The 21,685-nt window shown below is 45.6% G+C and overlaps 1 protein-coding gene across 2 annotated transcripts; it reads right to left on the bottom strand.

Moving 5' to 3' along the window:
* Nucleotides 1-1,145: 1,145 nt before the first annotated feature.
* Nucleotides 1,146-18,479, bottom strand: LOC135257052 (hypoxia-inducible factor 1-alpha-like). Of its 2 annotated transcripts, none has more exons than XM_064339451.1 (15): nucleotides 18,120-18,479; nucleotides 12,087-12,280; nucleotides 11,713-11,873; nucleotides 11,499-11,583; nucleotides 10,609-10,721; nucleotides 7,535-7,743; nucleotides 7,093-7,199; nucleotides 6,531-6,678; nucleotides 6,100-6,395; nucleotides 5,625-5,833; nucleotides 5,144-5,266; nucleotides 4,105-4,340; nucleotides 3,364-3,445; nucleotides 2,544-2,658; nucleotides 1,146-2,408 (listed from the first exon to the last, which is right to left on the bottom strand). In XM_064339451.1, the coding sequence occupies exons 1-15, from the start codon at nucleotides 18,152-18,154 to the stop codon at nucleotides 2,272-2,274; spliced, it is 2,250 nt and encodes a 749-aa protein (XP_064195521.1). In that variant the 5' UTR covers nucleotides 18,155-18,479; the 3' UTR covers nucleotides 1,146-2,271. The 2 variants fall into 2 exon arrangements, with proteins under 2 accessions (XP_064195521.1, XP_064195522.1); XM_064339452.1 differs by having other exon boundaries at nucleotides 12,087-12,277.
* Nucleotides 18,480-21,685: the final 3,206 nt, after the last annotated feature.

The following is a 21,685-nucleotide window of genomic DNA, read 5'->3' as shown; positions in this document are numbered from 1 at the left end:
GATAGATAAAGGGAAACTAATTCAGTCCCCCATACCCACATTCCAGGAGTTTTAATTAGTAAGATTTATGATCGGATCAGTAAGAATTCTGACGATGTTTCCACTTTGGGAAATACACACTGGTCTGGAGACAGAGAGCTGGAATCATTAGGTTCCTCTAAGCAGCGTTGGACAGACAGGTCACGCAAACCAAAATATCTGTGCAATGTAACAGGAAAAGTAGCCAATTAACACACCAGCTATACCTGATAAACAAAAACCCAACTAGTCAGTAGACCGACTTAAAATGAGCATGCAATACTAGCCAGCTTAGGGCGCTACACAGCACCTGTGATCATTATTTAGTAGTAGTAATAAACGGCTAGCTAACATGATTCGATATGAAGCCAGTGAGTTAAGCTAGGCGAAACTACAGCAATATTTGAATAGGTTTGAGCAGTCCGCAAAGACTCAAAGATGTCTGAAACGATCCAACAGCTTGTCAAAATCTGGGTTCGATGGATCTACAGTTTTTTCCTGTGGCGAACACTTCAGTAGGTTACTGTAAACTGTTTCACAAAGTGTCACATTTTAGGGGTTTCCAGAGGTGGCATTATTATCACAGGCACATTTTATTGGAAAAAAAAAAAAAGACGAATTGTCACCTCATTACATACAAATATGCACTGAACAATCTTTCTGAATTGCCATGTCACTGTACTGGAGGACACGGTCTTGCAGAAAACAGAGTCAATGGAGAGAAATCAGCAGGCTTCAGTTTTGCTGTGTGTGTGTGTGACCGGTTTTTCCCAGTCTCTCACGAGTGACATCTGCGTAGGTCGATAGGCCAAAGAACCGATGCCCTGACCCTGGGCCACATTAAAGGCCCTAATTAGCAGGGAAACACCTGGGATGTCCATCCTTTAAGTTAAAGGAACAGAGGGAACTTTTGCTCTGGGTCGTGTTCGAGGGATTTATCACTGTCACCGTCAAATGAGCCAATACTGAAAAACCATTCTTGATTATACTGCATTTGGCAGACGTATGTGAAAAATAGGGTTATTACTGTGAAAAGAATAGGGTTACATATGGTTACACTGAGTGCAGGGGACCCAAACAGTCAGCTAGTAAGATGCGAACAGAAAGAAAACACTTCACACACTTGGCCTGGTCCACATTTGTATTTTATTTGTGTAATGAAACGATACACTTAGTGTTCGATGAACAGACTGTAGAGAGATGACTAAAGGTAAGCTTGCAAGAGATGACACAGCTGTATTAGAAAAATGACTTCACTACGGGAAAAGTAACGAAAGTCTCACAACGTCAGTACGTTGTCCGCATCGATAAATGAACGGCACAGAAAAGAAGCGTGAGAGAAGCACCATGTCACTTGTTCGGTGCAGTCACAAAATTCTCAGACGCAAAATGGAAAATTGCTCAGCATGATCAATCCAAAACGCTAAACAAGCATAACATTTTAACTGTCCTGACACAGCCAAGCGTGATTAACAATCGTAAGAAGGGGAAAAAAAAGCAACTGGTAAAAATATAAAACTATTTTGCAATTAATCTAGAAATCTGCCACTATTTTCAATAACAAGACCCAATAGACAGAAATTAACCATTTCAAGCACGTTTTTTTTAACATTTGACAACTTTCCTTTGCATTTCTACATCTTGATTCTGATGTTGTACATGTGACTGTGATCCTTGCGTGCACACACAAACGCACGTACACACGTGCGCACACACACGCACACGTGCGCACACTTGAGAACTGAGAAGCGTTTGAAACGCGTCGAGCGAACTTCACAAAGCTCAGGTGCTGGCGTTCACACCAAAACCACTTGCTCTTCACTCAATAACCCAGCCACTTGGAAGCACAGTGGCCCCTACACTTTCAAGCCATGATGCATTTTACACAGTAACGGAGAAGGATGAGAGAAAAAAAACAAAAAAAAACAACAACAACAAATTGATCTCGATAAAAGTCGTTTAAAAAAACTGCTCGTGTACTGCGTGGTCTGCTGGTAATCCGTGAGAAAGTATCTTTGTGCGACTAACAGGATGAACAGAAGCCCTGGCGTCCAGGGGACACGAAGGGTCCCGCGCGCCACTAACCTCGTGCATTTTGGTGAGAGCTGCTCAATAGGAAATACTCATGGACACATGAAGTTAAGGTGCGAGACCGTAGCTGGATTGTAGAAGAACTGGATATAGAAAATATAAATAGAGGGGACTTGGGGGGGGGGGGGGGGGTTGGGGCCGCCGCGGCGTCAGGTGCGGCGCTCAGATGACTTGGTCCAGCGCCCGCAGGAGCTCCTCCCCCTGCAGCAGGTGCTGGCGGCCCGCGACGGGGGCGTTCACCTCGCAGTCGTACCGCGTCAGCTGCGGGAGGCCGCACCCGAAGAGCCTGTTCGCCACATCTGTTTGGGGATGGGGAAAAAAAGGGGGGGCGGTAGAGGTGTGATGTTCATTACTAGAAGCGATGTATAAAAGTCACACTACTGAACAAGGGCCTCTGCCTCATTTTTCCATTTTAACTTCTCGTAAACACCCACCAGAGGGCAGCAGCAGGAAGGTCTTGTGCGTAGGGAGCGCCTCTGATGTGCTGGTCTCCAGCACCTTCAGCTTCTTCCCTGCCTCTGCTGCAGGATCTGTCTGGAGCAATGCACCCTGGGAAAACAAATGGACCACCAAACCCAATTAGTCGACTTACCGCTATTCATATCCAATTCACTTCGACAGAGACTAACAAACTATACCTTGTCAGTGAATTTTATATAACAATAAATATATATTTAAATAATAATATAATCAAAATACATGGAACAAGTTTGTTAACATGTTTCATTGCCATGTTGGCTTTTAAAACTGTTGTTTTTTATTTATTCAAGGCTATACTATTAGCTAGCTGGATTGAGGGACAGAAAAAAACATGCCTCGTTGCTTTGGTTGTTTTGTTTAACATAGAATATTTTTTAACATACCTTCAAGGTATTCTGCATTCCTATAATATCCAGCCAAAACAGTACACTTTCTATGCTGGAGCAATTACCAGCAAAGTAATCGCCAGCAGAACTGGACTCGCCAACCAGCCAAGGGGAAAGGGACAGGTTGAGTCCAACCCCTTCAGGGCCTAACTCAAGGCTGCCCAACCCAGTTCCAGGAGATCTACCATCCTCCATGTTTTCACATCAACCCTAATTTAGCACACCTGATTCTATTAATCAGCAGCTCAATGAGACCTCAAGCTGTCGAATGAGGTGTGCTTTGTTAGGGCTGGAGTGAAAACCTACAGGACGGTAGATCTCCAGGAACAGAGTTTGGTATGTGAGAGGAACAGTGTGCATAAAACTGCAGACGGTGACGGAGCCTCACCAGTCCGAGGGCCTTGGGCAGCACCGCGTCCGACAGCTTCCTCTTGCGTTTGGGGGCCTGTGTGGCCGGGGGGGCGAGAGCCCTACAGCGCAGGGGGGGGAAAGAGCGTTAACCGACCACATATTTAGACCCCCCCTATCCCCCAAAACAAAAACCCTGAACAGGCCTGTTTCTACTTCCCAAAACCATACGCATGTGATTTTTTTGGCAAGTCGTACATGTCCTCATGTGCACTCGTGTGTACCCAACAAAGAGGGAAAAGAAAAAACAAAAACCTTTGGCACTTCAACAGTGCTAAGCTTTTGGCCGGTCCAAGCTTGGCACTATAAAAAGAGACTTCCATCCCAGTGAGCCAGAGGTCATTGTTCATGTACTTTATCTTTGGCGCACGTGGGCATGTTTGCCTGTTGGACATGCGGACGCTCACTTCACTGTGTACTTCCAACTCCCAGCGAATAAAAATGTCTTGTTCATTTTTATGTTGCATAAATGGCCTTTGGCTCAAAGAAACATGGTCTTGTGCAATCTATGTGCCATTACATAGGTAAACAATGAAAGAGCTCCCTGTCGGGCCTTTGTGCTCTCAGTAACTGATCCTGAATCGGAATCAAAGTACACAGTAAATGGTCAGAACAAAGACGCCAGTGCCAGGTGACCTCAGAGCCCGCCCCAGGGCCCCAGTGGTGCAGTGGATAGTCGGAGGGATCTATGAAAGTGGGGGGGGGGGCAGGCAGGACTTACGTCTTGGTTAGCGGTTTGTCGGGCGGTTCCAAAGGGATGGGGATGACGGGGGAGCTGCACACGCTGTGCAGGAGGTGCAGGGGAGAGGGGGGGCGGGCCTCCAGCTTGGTCGCGGCGGGGGCCACCATTTGCGAGCTGCAGGGCAGGGGCTCGTCCGGGGACAGCGAGCGCAGCTGGAAGTCGTCGTCCATGGAGATGTAGGGGGCCAGCATCTCCAGGTCCATTTCCCCCACGTCCTGAGGAACGCACCAAGTGAAGGACCGTTAACTGATGTCAGACGCTAAACTGACACACTATACGCTTACTGTTACCCTGTGACCACCACAACGCGCTTATTATGCATTGTTATATTATACTGATATCTACTGAATCCATTTCCACCAAGTACCCTGATCGAAGTGCCTCCACCAGGATTTGAACCTGCAACCTACTTCTTCATCCATCTGCATCACTACTTCTCTTAGGCCAATCAGTTCCCAAGATCTAATGCTGGCCCCATTTGTTATTCAAGAAGCTACAAACCTTCTGCAAAGCCATCCACAAACCTATGAAGCCATCTAGAAACCTTCTGCAAAGCCATCTAGAAACCTTCTGCAAAGTTATCCAGAAATATTCTGCAAAGCCATCTAGAAACCTTCTGCAAAGCCATCCACAAACCTATGAAGCCATCCAGAAACCTTCTGCAAAGCCATCCATAAACCTATGAAGCCATCCAGAAACCTTCTGCAAAGCCATCTAGAAACCTTCTGCAAAGCCATCCACAAACCTATGAAGCCATCTAGAAACCTTCTGCAAAGCCATCTAGAAACCTTCTGCAAAGTTATCCAGAAATCTTCTGCAAAGTCATCTAGAAACGTTATGAAAAGTTATCCAGAAACATTCTGCAAAGTCATCTAGAAACTTTCAGTGAAACCACCCAGAAACCTTCGGAGCCCTAACCATGGTGCCATCCTATGTTTATTCTGCAGAATTTGAACTGTCTGGGTTTATTCTAAACCGCAAAAGGGTTGTTTTCATGGTGACGTGGTGTCTGGAATACCTCTGAGGAAAACTGGGTCTTGGCTTCAGTGTCCATGGCAAACACCTTCTCCACCAGGTCCAGTTTAAACTCGTCACAGAGATCGGAGTCGACACGGAAGCAGTAGTCCATCGAACCGTCAGGCTGGAGATGGGGGGGAAAGCACTTTCGGTCACCACTAAAGCTAGATTTGCTTCAGTTCTTTTGATACTCGAATATTTTACTCTTCTTAACAAATATCTGAATACTGAAACTATTAGCATTGCATTGTGTAGACAGTTCGTGCATAAACACTCAACACAAAGAGATCTGTGCTTACCATTTAATTAGTAGTGTAAGGTAATACTACCAATGACCCCTCTGTGATGAGGGAACAATAATGTGAATCACTCTCTACTTTTTCCTAATTAGCCCCACTTTCTAGGCTAAAGCAGGTAAGCCTTCAGCGACCTTCTATGCCAGCGTATGAGTCAGAGAAGCGGGGCAGGGGGTTGGGACTGACCTGGGGCGATCCCAGGCTGGAGCAGGGTGTGGAGGAGGGGCCGGGGCGGGCCGTGGAGAGGGCGAACCCCTGGGAGCCAGAGTTGGACTTGGCGTCCAGGCCGCCGCTCAGCGGGCGCGGGGGACCTCCGGGGGCTTGCTTGGCGCTGGAGGCGGGCAGCATGACATCGTTGTAGAGGGGCACCTCCTTCAGCACCTGGTCATCCGAGTCTGTCAGGGGGGGAGAGGGAGGGAGCGGAGTCCGTTGAGACGGAGCGGTACGGGCGGGGCGAATTTCACTGCTTACACTCATGCAGTTTACTCACAGAAATTAAGATAACACAGCAAGTAAACTATGCCTGCCACATTTGAATCATGTGATGAACTTTTCACTTAATGGTGTTAAGTTACTTGTGCGTTTATTCCCTGGATGAGGGTACCTTTTACCTAACAATAGAGCCGAACATGGAGTGTTTTTTGGAGAGGGCGGGGCTAACCTGGGCAGGTGAAGTCCAGAGAGATGATGGTGTCCCCGGCGGCAGGCGCCAGCAGGGTCAGGGCCTCTGGCTGCGCCTTGAACTTCTCGTACAGGCTCTCCTCCCTCTCGGCCTCCGCCTGCGTGGTGAACAGCTTCAGCATGTCGAATTCGGGGCTGAGGGCCTCGACCGACTCCAGATCGGTCTCGGCCTCCGCCTCGGTCTCGGCCTCTGCCTCGGTCTCAGCCTTGGTCTCGGTCTCGGTCTCGGTCGCGGTCTGCCTCAGGGAGAGCACGAGGTCACTCTCCACCACGCCGCTACGAGACGGAAAGAGGGAGGGAGGAGGAAAGAGAGTTCCGCTATCAGCACCCGAGGCGTAGCTGGGTCGCGGTAGTCCGCTTCAGAAGGACACAGATGCAGGCGTTTCCCGGTCGAGTGGCGGCAGCCCCTACCTGAGCACGTAGTTGACGCACACGACGCACTGGGGCTGGGAGTTCTTGCTGTTGTAGATGACGGTGGCCTGGGTCTCCACCCACACAAAGCCTCCCTTCTTAGCCAGCAGGCGATACTGCCCTGTGGTGACCTGGCCCTTCGCAAACACTGGAGAGGAGGCAGAGAGAGAGAAAGATGCTGCACGTTCAATAACGTCAAAACCCAGTCCTGATGGGATTTTTCTGGAAAAATCCGAGCCAAAAGCCAGTTCGTCCACGCTCACGCGGGGGTTAGAATTACATTCCTCAGAAAGTTAGGTCAGAAAGTCATTACGGCTAGAAGCCCCTTTTCAACATCCATTCACTATACAGCTCCTTAATGTCAAGACTTGTTGATAATGCTAGAACATCCACCACTGCACAAAGCAATTCACATTGAACTTAATGTTAAATCCTGATATTTGGAAGTTGTGCTTTCTGCAAAAAAACCCTTAATTCTATCCCCCATCAGCGTCACGGAAGTACGGGAGTGCAGCGAGCTAGTCATCGCGCAGTGGAAACGTTCGGGAGCGGCTGCGCTTACGGTCGTGGTGCGTCTTGGTGAGGTGGTCCGAGTCCAGGGCGTGGTAATACTCGTACACGGAGCGGTTCAGCAGCTCCTCCGGCTCGTAGCCGAGCAGCTCCGTGATCCTGCAAGAGGGAGGGGCTCTTATCCTCAAGGGGTGACATATCGCAACTGCTCTGACATCACCCAACAAAGGGTTCTGCAAGTAATGAAACTACCACAGAGGTATCCTTCGAGACCCGCTGACAAAACAACCCGCTGTTTAAGAATATTGTGGAACAGCCACTAGGTGGCGCCTTGTACCGACTGCGATAGCTGCTGGCCATTGTAGACTTGCGTACACACGCATGCCCGCATGCATACAGAATCAAACCGATTTCTTGTCTGCGATACTTAGGCAGCGTTCACTAAAAAACCATCAGAACCTATTTGAACATTTGCACCCGCTGCTGCCCCTCACCTCTCGTCGCAGTAGGAGAACTTCATGTCCATGGTGTGGCGGCTCAGGAAGGTCTTGCTGTCCAGCGGGACCTCGATGTTGGAGGGGTGCGGGATGGGCTCGCAGATCAGAACCAGGTACGGGACGGGTGGCTCCTTGTGGCCACACCCGCTCTCTCCGCTGTCCCCCCCCTCGTCGTACATGCGGATGTGCCCCAAGCAGTGGAGCACCTGTGTGTGGGAAGAGGAAGGGGGGGGGGGGAGGTTACTGGGGAAACCGTGGCAAATACAGGGGCTGGCACAAATTCCGGGTTACCGCAACAGACCCGACATTCACAAATTTGCTCTAGTTGGAACTCTGATTGGCCCAGGACCTGAAAGGGCGTTTCTCTGGGGCGGTTCCACAGAAACACCTAACTGTTCCCGTCATTTCAAACAAAAACACAGGACGAGCCAGATTGAGAGAGCTCCACTGAAAGACTAGGCTCAGCAAATGTGCTCAGTATGGGAAAACTGACTGGCAGCGCCAACCCCAGTTCCAAAAGGGCCAATGGGTGAATGCAGGCTCTTGTTCCACATTCAGGGTTTATCCTGCATAAGAGAAATCTCTGGTGTGCGCCAAAGCAGGAAAGTGGAAAAAGGGGAAAATGGGAGAAGGTTCAATGCATGCAGTTGTAGGCTCTCAGAACTACACCAAGGAGGGAAATAGTTCGGAGTGAAGGTTTATGCGGAATGTCTTCCTCTGTTGCTGTTGGAAAAAGGTTATTTTTTAAGCAGCCTGTGAATACTATATCTATGTTCTACTATCCGCGCTGATCTTACTCGTTTTATCTGACTCCAAATTAAAAGTTATGTTCCGAATTAGAATTTAGGCTTGATTTAGAATGGAACACAGTTCGTCTGAAGTTCTACACCGAGGGAAAACGCAGTTTCACCCGGTATGCACCACGGATGCGTCCGTAACGACAATTTAACTAGCTGTTTGCAGACGACGCAGCGGTTGTGAGATTTCCCTCATGGGGAGTATAACCTAATTAGGGTTCAGGGACTCCGAAAGGGCCAATATTGGTCATCCCAGGATCAACTTGGTTCTGCTGACGGTCCCGCCTTAACTGAAAACTTGGTGATCAAACAAGTCCAACGGGCAGTTCCCTAGTCATAATTGGGGGAAACCAACTTAGAGGGCTGTTACAAGAACAAAACATTGACCAAGAGCACACAAATCAAGTCATTAACAATTTAATGTCAGGTAGGTTATACACTTAAAATAGTCAATTGTAGTTACAGAATTTAGAAAGTACTCAAACAATAAAAGTACAAAGTATCAAAGATAAAGATGAGCATACCTGACAGCAGTCTACACACAGAAAGAGTCTTGTGTGGGAAGTCTGATTGCAGCTTCCCAGAGGGCCCTGTTCCTCTCCTACAAGAACCCAGCGCAGGCTGGTTGATGTCGCCAGAAAAGGCTCATAAAATCATAAATTTACTTGGAGGGGGAAGATTGGAATTTGGTTCCTTCCTGAGGGTCAGACAGATGGATTTACTAGGAGGAGTGTCACAAAAATACAGTTTACTCCAAAGTTATTAAAAATAGATTTTCTACAAGTTTGCTGGTTTTCAAACCTAAACCAGAGCATCACTCGCGTAGAGACCATAAAAACCATACCAAATATGAATATCTGTTCTTGTGTTTGTCATGAAAACTCTGAAAAACATTAAATAACTGCACAATCTCTTACATGAACCAACTGCCAAAGCTCAATGTCTTTCCACAGTGTATCAAGATTGCATAGTGTAGTAATGTGTTCAACCCAAATCTGGAATTATTTACTAGCAAAAAGTGTGCTTGAGTAAATCTCTCTCCTTATGAAGGTAGAGAGACAAGTTACCCAGTGACACCAGGTGAGGGCACTGTGGCTGTCCCTAAACTGTCCTGAGCAATTTGCCCCATTTCTTTCATGTTATTCTACTAACCGCAATCTGAAACCTCCAGGACGGTGGGGAGGAAATTCCACTCTATGCATGTTCCCGTGGGCCTTACACAGTGTGGGATGAACCTACGTCAGGTCGGAAGTGCTAGCCCAATGATGGGGAGCACCAAAGACCCATTTTAATGCCTGGAAAAACCCATCGACATTGGCTTCCTTCTGTCCATTTACTCACACTGCAGCTTCAGCAATTCAAAATGGAAAGCAGCACAAACAACCTGACTAAATACATTGGCAGCACCAAATCATAATTCTACAGGGGTCATGTATGTTTTCACAGTCCTCCCATACAGGGAAGCTCAAATCTGGCCCTCGAGGCCAGTAGTACTGCTGGTTTTTTTCTTCCCCTCGAATCAAGACCGATTAAAAACCTGGCACACTAGGTGAGTTTTTAAGATTACAACGTGCAATGGCCCAGACTTGAACCACAACAAAATAATCACTCCTGTTTCTCTGAGCCAATCGTCTTTCGGTGTCTGACGTTTGTGTTGCTTATTGGCAATATTTACACAGTCGTCGGTAGCATTTCGAGATTCAAAGAGAAAGGGCTTAATTTGAATGAAAAGTCAAAAACGAGATGTCGTGCTCTTGCTAGCTTGCTGAAATTAAAAGAGAAATCGCTTCAATGGTTTCGTAATATCATTAATCTGCGTGGCAAAAATGTGTTCTGATCAGGACACCGAATCATTATTTGTACCTTTTTCATTCTGCTAATCCTGCCACTTCATCCCGCTTCTGTTACAAATGTCATTAAAAAATTATGAACAAAATACAACAAAGATCCTTCTGCAGAAGCAGAGAGAAAGGTACCATGAACAAACACACTATGGGAATATATCCGGATTATCAGAAATAGCTGCCCCTGGCACAATGGAGACATTCTGTTTTTGGCACAGAGATTACTGTAATCCAACACTCTATCTGATCTACTGGCTTTTCTGAGAGCTTCAGGGACTGGGAAGTGTACAGAACAGGGCAGTTAAAAAGCGAGTCGGACTGCATTGATCCAGGTTCAGTTTAAACCATTGTCCACCAAAAGGTAAGGGGGTGGGGGTAACTGTCCCTGGATCAGTGCTAGTGGGGGGCAAGGAAGCAGCGGACGGCTTACCTTCCATGTGGAAGACTTGACGTTGACAGTGCGCCCTCTGCTGGTGAGCGTGCACTTCATGCGCAGGAAGAAGCTGCGCTCTGTGTTTGGCTCCTTGCCTTTCTTTGAGGGGCCTGGGACACAGGACAGCTGAGTCAGGTGTGAAAGTATGGCTCTAAGGAGGAGGTCACGTGTGCAGGGATGGCTCTAAGATGGAGGTCAGGTGTGCAGGGATTCCAGTGGAGACTACGGTGTCAGTGGCTCTAGGGGAGGTCACTTGGCAGGGATGGCTCTGTGTGGTCTGCTTTTGAGGGCCTGGGCACAGGACAGGAGTCAGGTGTGAAGGTATGGCTCTAAGATGGAGGTCAGGTGTGAAGGGATGGCTCTAAGGAGGAGGTCACGTGTGCAGGGATGGCTCTAAGGTGGAGGTCAGGTGTGCAGGGATGGCTCTAAGGTGGAGGTCAGGTGTGCAGGGATGGCTCTAAGGTGGAGGTCAGGTGTGCAGGGATGGCTCTAAGGTGGAGGTCAGGTGTGCAGGGATGGCTCTAAGGAGGAGGTCAGGTGTGCAGGGATGGCTCTAAGGTGGAGGTCAGGTGTGCAGGGATGGCTCTAAGATGGAGGTCAGGTGTGCAGGGATGGCTCTAAGATGGAGGTCAGGTGTGCAGGGATGGCTCTAAGGAGGAGGTCAGGTGTGCAGGGATGGCTCTAAGGTGGAGGTCAGGTGTGCAGGGATGACTAAGGTGGAGGTCAGGTGTGCAGAGATGGCTCTAAGGAGGAGGTCAGGTGTCCATGGTGAATGTTTGGCATACAGATGCACCTCAGGAGGTCAGGTGTACTGCCGCCTAAGATGGAAGTCAGTTGTGGAGACGTGCCTCCAAGGTGGAAGTCAGAGGTGCAGACATGCATCTCACCTGTTCTGTGTATGAGCATGTCACGAATCTCCTCGTGGTCGCAGGGGTGCGTGAAGTCGAAGACACTGTGCCCGGTCAGGTCAAGCTGTACAAAAGGGAAATGAGGACCACTTAGTGCCACGTCATAAACTGTCAGGTCATAAACTGTGCTCCTCCAGGACTCTGTTCTATTAAAGCATTTGCAGAGAATGATTAGCAGCGGGCTAGCGGGTACCTGGGAGAGACCCATGCACTTGTTGACGTTCTCAGACAGGTAGACCATGTCTCCGTCCTCAGACAGCACCATGAGGAAGCCTTCCAGCGCCTTCAGGTAGAAACCGTTCAGCTGGCTGTCCAGGTCCGACTCAGACCCCGACTCCAACGAGGACTCTTTATCTGGAAGGAGGGGGAGGGGCTCTGACTTTACAGACCGTTCTTGAATGAACCACAGCAACTTGGCGCATTTCAGTGTCATTCCCCACAGACTACACATAGTGAAACAAAGTTATAGTTCATCGGAAGCCCTCAGAGACAACCGTCACCCTCCCTTTCTCTACTTCCCTGTCTGCCTGCCTCCCTCCCTCCCTCCCTGCCCCCCCCCCCACTCACTGCTGTTGAGCAGTTTCCTCATGCGCAGGAAGCTGATGGCGAGTCTCATAATGGAGGCCTTGTCCAGGTGGGAGACGACGTTGTGAGGGAGGGGCAGCTCGTTCGCCAGCTCGTAGAACACCTCCGACTCCTTCCCCCTGCGGCATCGCGCCGCGTCCCGGGACTTCTCCTTCCTGCGCTCCGAGCTCACCCTGCTGGGGAGAGGAAAGTGCGAGAGGTCAGGAAGGGTGACAGGGTTAGTTCAGTTCAATTTCCTGTAACATACGGGACCAAAGCGGATAGCGCTGGTCTGCAGGGAGGTGTGAAGGGCGCTTTAACGTAATACGAGCGAGGGGGAGGAGAGGGGACTCCCGCTGCTTCTGACAAGGTTAAATGCCATTTAACCCGCAGGCTCCTGTCACAGATGAAACCCTGCGATATGGCAGCTGTGTCCCAGGCCCAGCTGGATCAGTAACATGTTTTTTTTTTGTGTTTGCAGAACAACAGCCCCTCATAAATCAGAGGACTTTTGACTCCAAGACTCTACTACCATTCTTATCCCCGGTTAAATGAGTCCCGGCTCCGGGGTACATATCCCTACTTGTGCTGGTGGGGAAATGTCCAAGCGGCTGGACAAACCCCATCCTGACAATTCCAGGCACAAAAGAAGGGGGAATCGCCAACCCTTTCCCTTGGAGCCGCTCAAGGGGAACGCTGTTGGGCTCCAAACAGAAAAAAAACTAGAACTGATCTTTGCTTGTAATCGACCGCTGATGAGGGAGTGACCCAAGCTTTCAGATGGGGGCTTGCATGCAGCTATGATACTTCCATAAGGAGCATTATAAGCTTTGTGTGCGCAACCCAGAATGTAAAAGGCAGCATTTTATCTCACCTCTGCTTCTACTGCATTGGAACGATCTGCCTTTGTGCTGCTGAATATAACACAAAAACCCATAACTGCATTTCAGAGACACACTGTCATTAAAATACCACACCGGTTCCCGACAGGCAACATGCATATATTTCCAAGCGTGAAATATGTAGCCTACCTGCCACCTGAGCATATGCCTGTTCTCCACATTTGTTTTCTTACATCAAAGCAAAATTAAAGGGTCAGGTGCTCTGAAAGTGTACATTTGCGTTAATATAGCTTGTAGCTGATAGTTTCATCTGCAGTTAAAGTCTTGGATGTTACAGCCCATTTACAGCAAATTTCCTGCTACCACTCACATTGGGATTAAGAAGTCACGCATGTTTGAATTTTGTTTGTCAAAAAGTATTTTCTCCATGGACTCATTTCTGGCAGAAAAACATTGTGATCTTCAGGAAATGTGTTGTAACTGACAGTTAGCAAAGAGCAAAATAATTAGAGAATGTCATTAGTTAGAAGTTCCATCCTGTATTTACATTTTTGTGAATACTTCCAAGTGAGGATTGATGCGGTTCCCTAGCAACACAATTCCATATTGGAATGAAATGAAAAATGACTTCCCTAGGAGGAAACCATGCAAGTTTTCATATAGCCTAATTCTACACTTCAAAATTTGTTATAATGCACCGATAATGTAACTTTGACAAACAATAATTTGGACACCATTTTCATGATGGATTATTCTAAAGCAACTTTCAGGTCTCTGCAAGTTGATTTTCACAGCATATGAAACTGAATGGAAACCAGTGGCTGCCTGTTGTACGCTCTGCAAGCTGGTGTGCCACAATGTACCTTCAAAGGCTTAGTGCGCAGAGCACGGACACACGTTTTGCTAACTTTTGCATTAGAATGCATAGCCGCTGATATCAGGCATTTAAGCCTAACTGAACCCTGATTTCCCCCACAAGAAGTTTAAGAAACTACTTAATTATCCAATAAATGCAAAGCAATTCACTTTATTTCAGACAGAAATATGAGTGAAATCAATAATACAGCTACTTCATATTTTATGCAAGCTTCATGAGGTACCATTGAAGCAGTCTATGCATGCATGCATGCAAGCCACCCGCTGGAGAACATCAAAGGAGTGGTTTCTGTGGAAACCGTTTATCGGCATCAACATCAGTTGTTAATTTATGATAATGAGCAAAGCGTTACATGTGCTTCAAGCAGAAACAGGCAACAAACCCATGGCAGAGTGGGTGGTCCTCAAGTAGGCCTATGTGTCAAGTTTACAGGTAGCCCACCTCATTGTTAAAACAAACAGAAAACAAAATCTCTCTGAAAGAAGCAGTTGTATGAACACACCTTGTTTTCATTTCCTACCAACTAGCGCTGGGTGTTCCCGAAGTTGAGCAATATTTAATGGGTGTTGCTCAATATAGCAATAAAAAAAAAAAAATACAAAAAAAACAAGCAGCTGTGCCGTTGTTTAACCACACACACCATGGGAGGAAGCGCAATTGACGTCAAGTTTTTCACAGGAAGAGAGATGATGAAATAAAAGAACCCAGAGAGCAAGTATGCCAGAAACAGTCTGACTAGGCTCAAAAATGTAATAGTATTATTATTATCATTAATATAATCCTGAAAGATTTTTTGAAATCACAAATCAAATTCAAAAATAACATCTGGGAAAACTATAGCCCATCTATAATAGGAGTGGTATATAAGACAATTGTCACTGGTAGAACTAGAATAAACAAATCGCGGAGAACGTCCTACAAACCTTTTTGAAAAACTACTCCAGGTGTGAATGCTAACTAATGTTGCTTGCTTTGAAAAACCCTTATAAGCTGGAATTATATGTAAACGAATGGTTATAGACTTAATCATTACACGTAAACTTGCATAGCATCCCCCAGTTACATTTTTTCTTGCTTATAATGATCACTGAAAAAAAAAAAAGTAAAAAAAATAAATAAAAATAATAATAATTAATAATAATGAGGTAGGGCTGGGCAACACGGCTAAATAAATACCTTGAAATTTAAGTTTTTTGGCAATACGCGATAGATATGTACCTTGATATTAATGCTTTCTCGGAAACAGCCTACCAGACTGATTTTCATTTCAGAACCATACTTAATGCAAACAGCCTATATTTAGTGTAATCAGATGGGTACGACTTGTGTATAACCCCTTTTAGGAGCAGGCTCAAAACATTCAAAACAAACCTATGCTAGCGCTAAATATAGCCTAGTTCCATTTTTCTTTCTTTTTTTAAACCTGCGTGCAAAACAAGTCAAATCAAATATAACATACAAAACTAACGAATAACTGTCAAATGAAAATAAATTGTTGCATATTGGCTTAATGGCATGAAAACAAACATTTTTTCCTGCACACAATATTGTTTTCAATAGATCCAAAATATTGAGTGGGGTCTGTGGGATACACAGACAGAAATGGTTTACATTGAATGTGCACAAAGCACACACAAAACAGCCTTATAATGAGGTAATACACACACATACAACCTCTGGAGACATAACGTAGAAGATATGCCGCGATGATCATTATCAAATGCAATAATGGTAGTCCCCGCCATGTGGTGTACTGCCTTCCTTTTACTCTTTCTCTCTTTAACTACACATGACAGTAAGCAACCATGCTCCAGAGGCTGCTTGAAACACTTCCTGAAAAAAACGTTACCACTTATTTACTGAGGGACCATAATCGAGCCAATCAGCAACAAGGCCCAGCAACTTCCACATTATCGACAAAAACACATCACGTGATCACATGGAAGCTGCACGACCTCACTGCAGACTGGATGTCTTATCAACACCCAATCGATAACAGTGGTTATGTTTTTTTATCCGGAAGCATTCACGCAGCATCTTCATTTTGGTTGTTTACAACTACTTCATCTATAATTAAAAAGCAAGAGATGAAAAGAAAGGTAATACACAATATGGTGGCAAAGACTGTTGTTGCACTCGCTAATTATTGTTGTGGTATACCGCCCAGCCCTAGTGTAATGCATACGCTGCTCTGGAGTCACCTGGTGTATTTTCTTGCTTTAGACCACAAACCCCTGAATGCTCTAATACCTGCCATTGTAAAGCCACAAGGTCATCAGGAACCTGTAAATATCTCATATATCCTTCATCGGACACAGAAATTGACGGGCCAATCAATAACAATGGTTACGTTTTCTTTCCAGAAGCATTTCATGCAGCCTCTTTAGTTTGGTTGTTTACTACTACTTCAGGAATAATTAAAAAGCAAGAGATGAAAAGAAAGGTTATACACAATATGGTGGCAAAGACCATTACTGCATTTGCTAATTATTGTTGTGGTATACCGCCCAGCCCTAGTGTAATGCATACGCTGCTCTGGAGTCACCTGGTGTATTTTCTTGCTTTAGACCACAAACCCCTGAATGCTCCAATACCTTCCATTGTAAAGCCACAAGTTCATCAGGAACCACGGTAAATATCTCAAATATCACGCATCGGACACAGAAACTGACTGGGCCAATCAATAACAGTGATCAAGTTTTTTTTTACGGAAGCATTTAATGCAGCTTCTTCAGTTTAGTTGTTTACTACTACTTCAGATATAATTAAAAAGCAAGAGATAAAAAGAAAGGAAATACATATATGGTGGAGAAGACCATTATTGGTGTATTTTCATGCTTTAGACCACAAGCCCCTGAATGCTCCAATACCAGCCATTGTAAATCCACAAGGTCATTAGAAACTGCTGCAAATATCTCATATATCCTTCATCAGACACAGAAACTGGCTTGGTCAATCAAAATCCTTTAACCTGCCTTGCAGATGTCATTGTCATGCACACAGTAGTAAGCAGTCAAAGGGACCAATTACACCAGGGGTGTCAAACTCCAGTCCTGGAGGCTGCAGTGTCTGCTGGTTTTGGTGCCTTGCAGCATGAGTGACATATTTAAGTAATAAATTGGCTAAAGAGCCAACACACCTTGTTCTCAAGGCCTAAAAATGGGCTGTTTACTGAAAGGTAATCACAGACACTGCAGGTGTCTTCCCCCCCCAGCCCACCTCCCCTTCCCTTAAGTGGCTTTTGTCGCTTGTCAGGCCGCCATTGTACCTAAGAATTTGTTCTTAATGACTTGCCTGGTGAAATGAAATAAAATAAAATATAAAAAAACACTGCAGCCATCCAAGACTGGAGTTTGACACCCCTGAATTACGAAGAGGTCCATGTGAACGTAACAAACAGCCTCAGAAAGTACTATGCTTAGCGATGGAGGAAGGGGAAAAATAAACCTGGAAAAACTCACAGCCCTTAATGTAACGTCATACTCATATTGGTAGCTAACATTAAATTAGTACCATGAATAAAGTGCCGCGCCGTCTAACGAAGCACACTGACAGCAAAGTAGCCTATTCAGCAGTACGCGATGGATAAATTCAGGATAGCTGCCGAAGTTAAACTAAAGGTGGTACCCACAATCTATAACGTCAGCTAAGATGGACCAGCAAAATAAATAAATAAATAACAAAGAGAGGAAATTAGCAAATAAGATAGACTAACGCTGGCCAGAACTACACATTGATGCACTGAGTGTCCGCCAATTTCTTTAACATAACATATCAATTATTGCAGGTAGACTATGAAACTCTAGAGAGTTTAGACTATAAACTAATCTTATACCAGATTTTAAATAACAATAGTGTGATAATGCGCTGGTGCATGTGATTAGCTGGCTAATGTTAGGTAGCAAAATGCTTACAATAACGTGTCAATTCTTCCCGACGCTAACCTTAGCATTCGCGACTACCTAGCTACCTTAGCCATATTGTTTGACGAATACTACTAACTTACGACCATCAAGTCGAATCGTCGCCACGTTTTGTCCACAGAAACAAATATCCAAGCGTATCATTAGCTACGTAGCCAAACATGTTTAACGTTGCAACGGCCTGATACATAGTTAGCAACGAAGACAGCAAAGCAAGCTTCAAGAACAAAATGGCGGTGTTGCTTTTAAAAACTAGCTAGCATCAACAAAGCAAGCCAGCTAACACGCAATAACAGTATTTCAAGCATGATACATTTTCTATATAATATATTGATCACCAACAAATCACACATAAATACAATTTCTTCCAAGATGGTTAGCAAAATGCTGTTACCTTTTCTTTTCAGTAACAACTCCTGTATCCATCATGGGACACAACGTATCGAGTTGCTGGTATTCCAAGATCTTGTATGTAAAGGTTTTGATAGTTGGTCCGCAAGTAACTCCCCAAAAAAATCAGTTATGCTAGACTGTGTATTTGTTTTGCTCTCAAGAGGTAAATCCTCCGGTATGTTGAAGGTCAAAACATGTGCCTTTGCCTCGACCGTCGCTGGTGTGCTACAAAGAGTTTCAGCACTGCCGCTATTTCTGAGTAACTAATCATCACACACGTTGAACGTAGTTTGCTCGTTCTCGATCAGTCTGAGAGCGAGAAGTCACATGCCTCCTAGGCAATGGGGACGCGCACACACCCCACTCCAATGAACTCAAAGGACCTTTGCGTGATGCTGTGCTGGCACATGAGCGGAAACATGGGCGGGGCTAAAGTATCCAGAAGAGTTTTTTCATGCAGATTCTCAGTTAAATTAGTGATTTTAATCTAAGAAATAACCACAGTATTACTCGACAAAAAATCAGGAGAGTCTACTGGATTATGAAGCCTTATGATAGATTGATATTATGGCATTCGGTTACGAATGTTACATCTTCGTTCAGGAGAAATAATTTTATTCGTTCCATATTGCATATACTACAGTGCCCAAGCGTCTCAGAGGCTGTTTCTATGGTGATAGCGAAGAGTTCGTAGCATCCTCGTTGTCTGGTCTACGCTTAGAGTGTATAATATGGGTCTACGTAACTTTTCCTTGACAAAATGGCGTACTTATAAAAATTGAGCTATGTGATTGGATTATTCCTAAAGCAATGCTTTTTTGGACTGATAGTTCATGTGTCATCTAAAAGTAGTACGCACACAATAGGTACCCTTGCCTTTTTTCAATGAACCACAATTTTCTAAGTTACTAATTTCTTGAGGTGATGATTCAGCCGGGAGAGTTTCATGCCCATCCATGGCTGGGAAATGTAACTTAAGAACTTGCACATTTAGAAAATTAATTGTAATTAATTAAATTAATTAAAATGAATGAAAAGTATGGAAATATCCTGTCTGAGCGTAAGTTTACATAAGCTTTTTAAAACATTTAGTTAAATGTTGTTTTCTTCTGTAATTTGTTATGTGACACTTTGATGTGGCAAAAAGTTTGAATGACCACATTCTCTCTCAGATGGTAAGATGAAAAAAACATATGGCCAATTTATATGAAATAATTTAGGAAACGTTCGAGTTTGGAGTTAGAATAGAGCTTGCTTAAATTATGAGCAAAGATAGCCATAATTGTTTGTTGTGACTATTGTTTCCATTGAAACTTGGCAACACTATGGCATCAGTTCTCATACAAAGGGTACTTACCAAACTGCAGTGCAATGCAGATTTCAGAGCTTCATTTCGGTACTGTCTTCACTAGCATTACACTCGATTAAATCAGTAACAGCAGGTACCATTAGCAAGCTCACTAAAGTTAAACTCGGTCAAAATTCCAAAAGTGAAATTGTCCGAAGGGTGGCAATGATGCCAATCCCTCGTAATGAAACAATGTTATTTGGGGTTTGCATGTGAAATGATAGAGAATGCATTTCAGAAATATAAATGAACTTCCCACAAATATTATACTGTTGTAAAAGTAATAGTTTTAATATTTTGGGAATTATTAGTTAGCAAGCAAGCGAGCTTCCCCACAAAACAAAGATGGCGAACACTAAGTTTTTAAAAATATGTTCTATTGGCTGAAATCGCATCACATGTGCACTTATATATCAGATTTGTCTGTGTATCCAAGTATCTTGCAAGTGGTAACTGTCATCAGTTGTACAGAGTACTTTGATGAGAGGTTATTGGCAGATGAACCTGTGTCAGATGTGTCCAATGTGGAGAATTATTGATTGTGGGACTGGAGCATTTGTGATAATGAAACTGGCAGGAAAAAGAAGGAGAAAATATTAAATAAGCCAAGTTTGGGGTTTAGGTGTGTGGACAGGGCCGGCCCGTGGCATAAACGGTCTACGCGTTTTTATTTTTAGGGCCACAACCTCGGGGGGGCCACACGACCACGAGGTGGGGCCATACAATCCAATTTTTATGTAGGGTAAATGATGTAATTTTCGCAATTACGCTATTCAACCCCTATCGCGGAACTAGCAGTATTAGTTTTAAACAGAATGTGAACCGAAGATGTGATAACAATGTATTGTACGAAGGATTTTACCAAGCGGACCCCCCACCCCCCGCTGGACAGAATGGATGTCTGACCCCCTCCGGACCAACCGGGCCAGCCTACGTGCAGCGGAGAGGAATTGGAGGAAATCCATGGCTCAATCTGACCTGTCTGCCTACCAGTCTCTGCTAGCTGCATTTTCTACTGCTGTAACCTCTGCTAAAATTAATTATTATCAAACAAAAATTCATAAATCTGCCTCTAACCCTCATCAACTGTTCTCCATTTTCTCTTCTCTCCTCAGCACTCCTCCTCCCCCACCTCAGTCCTCCCTCACTGCAGATGACTTCGCGGTTTTCTTCAATGAGAAGATTGCAGACATCCGCAGCTCCTTCACGTCCACCGCCACCCTTCCCCACTCCCCCCTCTCTGTTCCCTCCCCTTGTTTCTCCACTTTCTCTCCCCTCACTGACTCTGATGTTTCCCAGCTCCTACTCTCCCACCGCCCTACCACCTGTGCTCTTGACCCTATCCCTTCCTCTCTCCTCCAGCCTATCACACCTGACATCCTCCCGTTTGTCACCTCCCTTGTGAACTCCTCCTTGTCTTCTGGATGTTTCCCCTCTTCCTTCAAGCTGGCCCACATCACCCCACTGCTGAAAAAACCCACTCTGGATCCCTCCGTCATCCAGAACTACCGTCCTGTTTCCCTTCTCCCTTTCTTATCCAAAACAATTGAACGAGCTGCTTCTAACCAACTCTCCTCTTTCTCTTGCTGAACAACCTCCTAGATCCCCACCAGTCCGGCTTCAGACCTGGCCACTCGACAGAGACCGCACTCCTCTCGGTCAGTGAGTCGCTTCACGCCGCACAAGCAGCCTCCCATTCGTCTGTCCTGATCCTCCTAGACCTTTCTGCTGCCTTCGACACAGTCGACCTCCTCCTGTCCTCCCTGGCAGCTATGGGGATCTGTGGCACAGCACTAGACTGGATCGAGTCCTACCTCTCCGGTCGCTCCTTCCAAGTCGCCTGGGCTGGTACAGTATCAGCACCTTGCCCCCTTGCCACAGGAGTTCCCCAGGGCTCAGTCCTTGGTCCCCTCCTATTCTCCCTGTACACCTAATTTCTTGGTCCTGTAATCTCTGCCCATGGTTTGTCTTATCATTGTTATGCCGATGACACCCAACTCTTTCTCTCCTTCTCCCCCTCTGACACACAGGTCTCTGCTCGCATCTCTGCTTGCCTGAAGGACATCCAGAGCTGGATGGATAACCACCAGCTGAACCCAGGTAAGACAGAGATGATCTTCATCCCTGCTCCATCCTCTAATCTCCTTGACCTTTCTATTTCCCTAGGGGACACCGTGGTGTCATCAAAAAACCTCGGAGTGGTGATGGACAACAGACTG

Source organism: Anguilla rostrata, chromosome 6 (assembly GCF_018555375.3).
Source record: "Anguilla rostrata isolate EN2019 chromosome 6, ASM1855537v3, whole genome shotgun sequence".
Classification (NCBI taxonomy): Eukaryota; Metazoa; Chordata; class Actinopteri; order Anguilliformes; family Anguillidae; genus Anguilla; species Anguilla rostrata.
This window is presented reverse-complemented; position numbering and strand designations above follow the sequence as displayed.

What these genes read in the sequence shown, in the direction of transcription:
- LOC135257052 (XM_064339451.1), bottom strand. Translation starts at nt 18,154, where the DNA reads ATGATGGATACAGGAGTTGTTACTGAAAAGAAAAG. An exon ending in TCAAGTCTTCCACATGGAAG is followed by an intron (nt 7,744 to 10,608) that starts GTAAGCCGTCCG and finishes TCCCACACACAG; the next exon opens with GTGCTCCACTGCTTGGGGCA. An exon ending in GACAAACCGCTAACCAAGAC is followed by an intron (nt 3,446 to 4,104) that starts GTAAGTCCTGCC and finishes CCTGCGCTGTAG; the next exon opens with GGCTCTCGCCCCCCCGGCCA.